Below are 9292 nucleotides of genomic sequence, written 5' to 3' on the forward strand. Positions count from 1 at the left end.
TTTGCTCTATCGTCAGTTTTGTAGCGGTTTTTCCAATCTTATAATGGTAGCCATCCTGGAAAGCATTAGCTTTAAAAGTCTGGAATAAAATGTTCTGAGTTGCTAAATATGATGAGTTAGCTCATTAGGAAATTTACCCTTTTCCATCCAAACATGTCGAATCTTATTTGTTGGCTGTATGTATAAAAATCAAATACAAATTTTTTATTCATGTTATGCTTCTACATCAATATCGACATTTTCAAAAATGATGCATCTATCCAAATTAACTGGTAATTTATAATTTTAACAAATGTTGAAAAAGGTTTATGATTTTTATTATTAATTTTATAGAAGTTGGCTTAATTTTTTTCGTAATGATATTTTTCACTTCAATATTTTTCCCAAAATCTAAAAGACATTTTTTTTTTTTTTTTACAATAGATGACATTGTGCTTCTGCAGAATTGCAAAAATAAATATTACAATTTAAAAAGTACACATTTGAAATTAATATTTTCAATTTTTCAATTAGAACAGTGTTTTATTATAAAACAGCAAATATTCCTTGCTTAGAAAATGCGCCGGTTTACATATGCATTGAATGTAAAAGGTGTTTACTTTTTTTTTGCTAAGGTGCATAAAATTGATTAATTTTTGCAGCAATTTCTCACTACGCACCCTGTGACTGACAAATTTTATTAAAGAAAAATGGTTTTTTTAGTTTTGAAGTGTAACTTCACTGTTCACTTTTTATTTGATCAAAATATGCATGATTATTTAAGAAAGTTATAATTAAAGCTGAGTATTTAATTATAAGCATCTTTACTACACTATTTGAAGCAGAAACAAAGTATGATTCTGAAACTCGATTATCCCTTAAAAGCCTTTGTGATTCACAGAAGATTTACAGCACATCTTGCAATTATTTGAAAGTTGTTTTTGTTTATTAACGTGTTTACATTGCTTTATTAATATTTTGCTTATCTGCTGCAATTATAGTAATTTGTTTTCCATATCTTTCAGCCAAAACTGGAGCTTGTAAATAGAGCATAATTCAGTTAAACTTCCTTTCAAATGGTTACAAAAATCTGTATTGTAATTTGTTTTTTAGTTCAAAAGTGTTTTGTGAAGTTAGAGCTAAAAAATTGATGTACGTAGCAAAATGATGTATAGTGGAGGAAGAAAAGTTTTTATTACTGCCTCTTTATTGTAAAAATGCAGAAAATTCAGTATGGCAAAAAAAATGAAAAAAAAATCTAAATTAGAGAATAAATGTTCTAGAAAAAGTATTTTATTGTACGGTAAGAAATTTTCCGATTTTACTTTATTTGAAACAACCCGATGTACCCGGCATCACTCGAGATTTTCATGCTTCTTTAATGTAAAAATTAATTTTGTATAAAATATTTTAGTATACAAAAAGAAAAATAAGATTTATAATCGGAAAATTATCTTAAAAGAATCAATGAGTAAAACGCTATTTATTACATACAATTTAAAATAAAATCCTCAGGCTTTAGAGATAGAAGACAAGTTCTTCATTGAAAACAACAGGGCTAATTTAAAGTGTACGCTGATAGATTTATTATTTCGAAAATTAATTTAAAAAACGATTTTATTGATTAATACGAAATACTCGCTAACACCTTTTTTACGCTTCATAGCATTCATGAAAAAATCGGGAGATATTCTGTTGAGTAATTTGGGTTCAAATAGGCCTCCCATCTGTTGAGTGCTGTCTGTTCATCAGGCCTACTGTTGAGTGCCTGACCGATCGAGCCCAGAGGGACTTTTCTTTGGTTTGCGTTTCTAGTTTTAGTTCAACATCAAATACAGACTCTCCCATCGGTGTGGATTTCTGAAATATTTATTCTTTTCACTTTAATTACATTATTGTTTTGTCTTGTATATGCGTCAACAGAAAAATTTGAAATGCCTTATAGAAAATGGGTTTTTATTAATAAACAATTAACTAATTAAATATCATGAAACCTTCCCCTTTTTTTATTTGTATTTATGGACATAACTTGGAGAAACTATTTAATATTTTCGATTTCTACAGCATATAAAAAAAACAGATATTACATTTTTATTTATTAATTAGGTGCTTATTCAAAAACTGAAGTGTTATCATTTTTTTTCATATATAAAAACAAGAAATGCGTAATGATTGCGTGTAATTTAGATGTGAAACTCTAGTCTTGTTTCCTGAAGTTTAAACCTACTTAGTTTCTTATTGTGTGAAAATGCTGGGTAATATACATAAAAATTAATTTTTTCATTACTTCTTACTTTTTTAACTCAAAATGTTTTCTTCTTTCAGATGATGAACCTTATTATTTTATTACTGAATGTATGCTTCCCTTATATTCCAAGTATCTGGATTGTACTTGCGATAATTTTGTATGAAGGACTTCTTGGTGGATGTGCTTATGTGAATACTTTTTACAAAATTTCTTTAGAGGTAAAAATAAAAAAAATATATACGTGACATTTATTGCATTGTACATTGATCTTATACTTTGCAGCCTGGCATAGTTTAGAAATTAGAGGCTTCAAATGAAATTTTACTAATATATGAAACATAGTTATTTGTTCTGATTGTCAGCGACTTAAAATAACTGTTTATCTTTTATGCTCTTATATTACGAGTATGAAGAGCAAAATCCATTGATATTGTTTAAAATCAATTTTAAAACTTCGAAATCCTATCTTTTTTTTAAAAACTTGTTGAATAAGAATCTGTTTGAAATTTGGTATTTTTCAAGAATGTTGTTGAACTTTCACATTATTATAAATAAAAATCAATTCTAAATATTGTTATAATCAGCTTTATAATTTAAATTCGGAACTATCTTATTTTTGTCTCTTGCATCTAATGTTTAATTCCGTTTAAGTGATAAAATTATTTGTACATTCACTTATTTGCAGCCAATACAACTTTCTGTCAAATTAAGTTATTAGCAATAGGAAATTTGTCAAGCGTTCCCCCCCCCCTAATAAAAATGCACTTGAGAAAATTTTGTCATTTTCTTTCTCATCTGAGGAGAATCGATTCAATCTCTTCATTAGATTACCACGATAACTTGGTCTATTGCTGTATTTTTCTGTAGTTAATGAAATGTTTATTGAACTTAAGAATTGATTTTATGAGAAGAATAACTACTATTGATGTTTTCCATGACAGTACATATTTGCTGAAAACTGAGTCCTGAAACATTAAGCTTGCATTTCCGTTAACAATGTATAAGGAATATTATGAAAGTTGACAATATATAAAGTGTGTCCATTACTGAATAATTATTGTGTGTGTGTGTGTGTGTGTGTGTTCTGTTTTTCTCTCCAAACTTGCTTGTGAATTTTTTCATTTCTTTATACCTTAATCCGGTTTCTTTAAGACCTGATATTAAAAATTGTTCAAACAAACCCACTGTGGCTGGTAACTTTCATAAGAGTATGATATTCCTCGATAATTTCTCTTTTCATGGAGTTATTTTTTTGTGATAATTATATCTTATTCCTTAATTATTTGGGGTTTTTTTTTTTTTTCTCTGATAGTAAATATCTTTTCTGGTTTCTCTAGAAATATTGCACATTCTTAATTTGTTTCATTTTCCTAAAAGTAGATCACTCTCAAATCTAAATTATTTCATGGCATCGGAGATTCCCCTAATACTTCCAAAGATTTGGAAGAATGCGGGAAAATAAATACATCTGTGGAGGAATCGGAAAAGTTTATCATCATTTTAAGGAATGCATAGAAGTCTCGCAAGTAAGAAATAATCTAAAAATTGAAAATAATGAATTAAGCACAGTATTAACGATGCCATAAATCTTAAAATACTAAAAGACATGATGCAAAAAATTGACTTTTTTCTATTTAATATTGTTTACCTTTCTTTTGTTGTGAAACATTTGGAAGAATATGGGGAATTTTGATTAGTTTTTCTCAAAATCGTACTGTTCCTTGTTAAACAGGATGTTAGGTGTAGGTGAAGATGGGAAGGGGTGAAAGATTATCCGCTTTGTGGCTGGGGACAAATTTCCTCTAAGAGGATATCAGCTCGGAGAATTGGTCTGTGATATGGGTGGATTATGATAAAGACAGCAGTCGGCCACAACAAATCTTGTCGATACTGCTCCATTCAGTTTATGGCGAGATGGTACACAAGAAGTAGATCACTCCAAAAAATTGTGACTGGTGTCAAGTATACCAGTACCAATAGCAGCAGATATCTTCAACAGATAGTAAAAAATTTCCTTCAGTGGCGCATATTAAAAATTATTGAAAATTGAATCTGGCAACATCTATCATATTCTGATGGGGAAAAAAAATCTTTTCCCAATATCTGTAACACTGTCATTCTTAAAGTAATAAAAAATGTCACTTTCAGTTTCACTGGAACTATTGAAAAGGATATTCTGGGTCTTTTTCACAGCTCTTCTAAAATTATGGAAAGTCTCTTGATACCTGAAAATCTATTGATGCAGATTATTTTCTGTTACTGTCAATCATACAATTCCTCACTCTCACTTTTAGTTTCACTGAGAATTGAAATGGAAATGGCACTCATTTTTGTTATTTTTAATTGATATTGTTAGAACACATCATAAGCTACACTTAAATATGTAAGTTTGTTTTGTTAACGTTTTATAAAGCAAAACAAAGTTGTTTAATTTTCATTTGATATGTTTTCTTCTTTTTATTCATCGGAAATTATTCAGTAAATTTAAAAAAATTGTACTTACCCTGAACATTTCTTGATTAGGTTTTAATATTTTTCTCTAAAAATGATTTAATTTAAAATGCAAAACTAAAACATAAGTGACAGCAATATCCTTGGGATGGTTTACTACATAATGTAGTTGAAATACAGGGTTAGCAAGAAATAAGTTACTCACCTCAGATGGCTCTAAAATGTGTTCTATTAGTCCAAATAAGATAAAATTTGAAATACAGGTTATTCGGATAATGCACTTTACATTTATTAATTTTAAAAAAAATTAGTAAAAAAATTCCCCAATAGATGGCGCTGTAGCACAAATTGCATTTATTTGCATATATTGAAAATGTGAAACATAATTTGCGTTACAGCGCATGTCTATTACCAATTTTCTTTGGATAAAAAGAAGGCGGATTCTGCACGAACATTAGTTCCTTCTTTATTCCTCATGCTTATGTTGCAAGAAAAAGCGGTACTGGTGAAATTGTTGTATCAGCTCCAACAAAACTCCGTTGCAGCTCTAAAGCAATTTCGTCGTATGAAGCAGATGCGAAGAGATCCAATGTCTTCATGTGCCCTACGCAAGATGATGCAGAAATTTGAAAAAACTGGACTACTTGGCATTTTTCCAGGTAGAGGACGGAAAAAAAATCCCGTCTTCCAACGTTGAAAATGTTGCGACCGCGCTCGTTAAAGCCAGCAGTCAATCACCGCATAATAGTGTGAGTTTGCCAGTTGTATCCCGTGTTCTGGATATGCCGTATTCAACTGTACGAAAAATCGTACGGCAGTTTTTGGCATTTTTATCCATACAAAATCAAGTCTGTACACCTGTTGCAGGACGGGGACTTAGGGGTCCGTAAAGCTTTTGCACTTTAGTTCCTTGCTCGAATGGTGGTTGACACAACTTGGCCATGGAAGTGGGTCCATCATTCTGTGGAGTGATGAGACCCACTTTTGCCTCAATGGACAAGTTAACACCCACAACTGCCGAATTTGATCAGAGGAAACTCCTCGCGTTATCCAGGAACAACCCTTACATCATGAAAAAGTGACAATATGGTGTGTGGTTTTACAGCTACCTTTATCATTGGACCGTATTTCTTTGAAGAGATACCTTCAAGTGGAATCCAAACCTGTTTCGTCACAGGACAACGGTACCATGATATGCTGAGGGATTTTGTAATGTCAACTCCTCTACTACGTGGATGCCTTCAAGACATCGATTTCATACAAGATGGGGCACCACCTCATATTGATCGTCGTTTAAAGCGATTGTTAATGGAGCATTTCACAGAAGCACGCGTTATCAGTCGTCATTTCCCAATAGTATGGCCTCCTCGCTCGCTGGACATCACCCATTGCTTTTTTTGATTGTGGGGTTATTTGAAGAACATTATCTACTGTCAAAGGCCATCATCTCTACCAGATTTGAAGGACAACATTCGGCGCCATATTCTTAATATTCCGGCAGACTCACTCCGGTCATCTATAGAAATATGGTTCTCCGATTAGGGCATAATGTTGAAAATAAAGGAGGACATATTGAGTAATTTTACTTTATTTAACAGTTATAAACCATATTAAATGGTTTTCTGTGTATTACAGCACCACCTAACGGTGAATTTTTGTACATTTTTTTTATTTATTTAATAAATGTAAGGCGCATCATCTCAATAATCTGTAGTTCAAATCTTATCTCATTTGAATCAATAGAACGCCTTTTAGAGCCCTCTGAAGTGGGTAACTTATTGCTTGCTAACCCTGTGCATTTGCAATATTTTTGTGATAGTGCAGAGTATTGCAGTTTATTTAAATCAGTATTCTACCATTCTTCTGTAAGTAATTCTAAATGTAAAAATGCATATGGAATTAACTGTAGAAATCTAAAATAACTTATAACTTTTTAAAAGCGGTTGATTAAAATATATATTTTTTAATTTAGGTTTGGTGAGTCCCTCTTTGTAAAACATTGCAAATCTGTAGTCTTTTTTACTTTAAAAATATCAAATTTCATTTCTCAGAACTAATAAAAGCTTTATTGATATTTATTATAAAGAAAATGATTTATATTTCATTAGAATAAAAAATGTTCAACTTTGCAGTTGGTTTTGCTTTCTGGTAAGCATAATGCATTATTTCATTCAAATAACAATCATAAAGATTGAATAAATATTCTCTTTTTGTATATTAAAATACTTACGGAAATCCAAAAAATAATAGATAAATAAATGAAACTGTGCATGAATATAAGAATTATAACAGATAAATTAGTATTCATTCAAAATTAAATTTCATTTTATTTCTATTACAGGACCATGAAGATAAGGAGTTCGCCATGGGAGTTGCATCACTGGGAGATTCTATAGGTATAGCTCTAGCAGGTGTTGTAGCATTACCTGTTCACGATGCTTTGTGCCAAATGCAGTCATTCACATCATGACACAAAAACGTAGCTTTTTATTTGTAAATGTATTGGTTTATATTGGAAAAATATCTGTTTGTATTTAAATATTGTTTCTTATTAATTTTTTATTTTATAAAAAGTTTGCATTATATTAAAAATAGACAATTCAGCTTCTTACAAAAATGCTTCCCAGTTAATGCATTTTAATTTTCACAAAAATGTTGTCAACATAATATGCCATTCCAATGCATATGATAGAAATTGTAAAACTGATAAGTTTTTCTTATTTATGTGTGTATATTCAACACAGAGTATTAATCTGTTTAATTTTTGAGAAATGATTTGTACAGTAATTATCCGAAGGATATATAAATTGAAGACACTAAAATTCTGCATATTCAATTGCATACAAAGGCATTCCCTATCCTTTTTTCACCATCAGTGACTTGGAGATGATAGGCGGGACATGGGGCATGTTTTTTGTTGTTGTTGTCTTATCAAATTTAATTTTAAAAAGTGATCTAAACGCACTAATGTTTTGTTATCAGATACTGTTTGAAATTAAATTATATATACCCCTTTTGATAAGTATTCATATTATCACTTCTCATTTTAGATTCTTACTTCCCTCTAAAGATTTACAAAAAAGGCATTTAAACAATATGTACTAGATATACACTGGGTGGCCAAATTATTATGACCACCCCCTCAATACAGTGTTGGGCCATCTTTAGCCCATAATACTGCTCGCATTCTTCCTGGCATAGATTCTGTGAGATGTTGGTAGGTGGTAGGAGAAATTTGACCCAGTATCCGATGGACTGCACTTTCCAGTTCCTTCAGATTGGATGGCACTGGATCCAGCTGTCTGATGCCCCGTTCGATCTCATCCCAAAAATTCTCAATTTGATTGAGATCTCGTGATTGTGCGGACCCACGAAGGCAAGTAAAGTCAGCGTCATGTTATTCGAACCATCTGACGACAATACCAGCTGTATGACAAGGAGCATTGTCTTGCTGAAAGTATCCATCCCCGGCAGGTTACACCATTAATATAACAGGATGTACATGATCTGCAAGAACACTTAAATACCCTTGGGCATTCAGACGTTGTTCCACAGTAATCAAAGGACCCATGCAATGCCAAGAAAACATCCCCCAAACCCATAATATTGCCTCCACAAGCTTTAAGTGTTGTAGCAATGCAATTGGGGTCCATGCTTTTGTGCTGTTTTTGCCATATCCGAAGCCTGCCATCTGCATGGTGTAACTGAAAACTCGATTCATCAGACCACATGACCCATTTCCAGTCATCTACTGTCCAATCCTTATGCGCCTTGGCAAACTGGAGACGTCTGCTCTTGTTCAAGGCTGACGACAGAGGCTTTCGAACAGGTCATCGGCTCCCATAGACTATACGGTGTAATGGATCGTTCAGAGACGTTCGCAGTTGCTCCTTCATTAAGATTTCCCGCTATTTGACGTACTATTTATCGTCTGTTGGAGTGAACAACTCTGGCAAGTCTCCTTTCAGCTCGTATACATTCAGTAGCTTGTGACGACCACAAGCCTGACATTTAGACCCGGTTTTTTGCTTGGTAGTCCACTCTTTATAAACATTAAACTGCTGCTCTCGAACGCTTCACAAAAGCAGCCATTTTGCTGATGCTGGTTCCGACGCTACGCGCCTACAATCATCCTGCGTTCAAACTCAGTTAGGTCACGTTTTTTGCCCATATCTCCGCACGTAACACAGTGCAATTGATGGTTCACTTGCCTTGCATTCCCTTTTTGTAGCTATTTCGCCCTCTAGCGGCAACAATGTGACGCAATAGCTCATTTTGCATAAGACTGTCAGGTGATCATAATAATTTGGCCCCTCAGTGTGTATATATATAATATATGATAAATTGAAAAGCGAGCGAACAAGCTTTTGTTTTTAGGTTTACATTTAAAAATATTAATTTCTTAAATATTTAACTGCTTGCTTAACATTTAGTGTAATTTTTATAATGGAATGATAGTGAGTCCTTAAAGAAATGTTTGAAATGAAGCCGAAAAATAAATTTAAAATTTAAGTGTACATTAACAATTTAGTGATCTTTAATATAAATGAAGGGAAAAAAATAAGCAGTATAGAATTTCGCACATGCCTCATTGTGAAAGAATTTACTAATCAC

General features: G+C 32.2%; 1 protein-coding gene across 2 annotated transcripts in view; it reads left to right on the forward strand.

Annotated features, from left to right (window-relative positions):
- Nucleotides 1-7301, forward strand: part of LOC129960365 (battenin-like) — a 55980-nt gene extending 48679 nt beyond the window's left edge. For both annotated transcript variants that reach the window (XM_056073770.1, XM_056073772.1), the window contains exons 14-15: nt 2305-2445; nt 7020-7301. In XM_056073770.1, the coding sequence (XP_055929745.1) occupies nt 2305-2445; nt 7020-7148 (270 nt within the window). In that variant the 3' untranslated portion in view covers nt 7149-7301. The remainder of the gene's footprint in view (nt 1-2304; nt 2446-7019) is intronic.
- Nucleotides 7302-9292: the final 1991 nt, after the last annotated feature.

This window comes from Argiope bruennichi, chromosome X2 (assembly GCF_947563725.1).
Source record: "Argiope bruennichi chromosome X2, qqArgBrue1.1, whole genome shotgun sequence".
NCBI classification, from domain to species: Eukaryota; Metazoa; Arthropoda; class Arachnida; order Araneae; family Araneidae; genus Argiope; species Argiope bruennichi.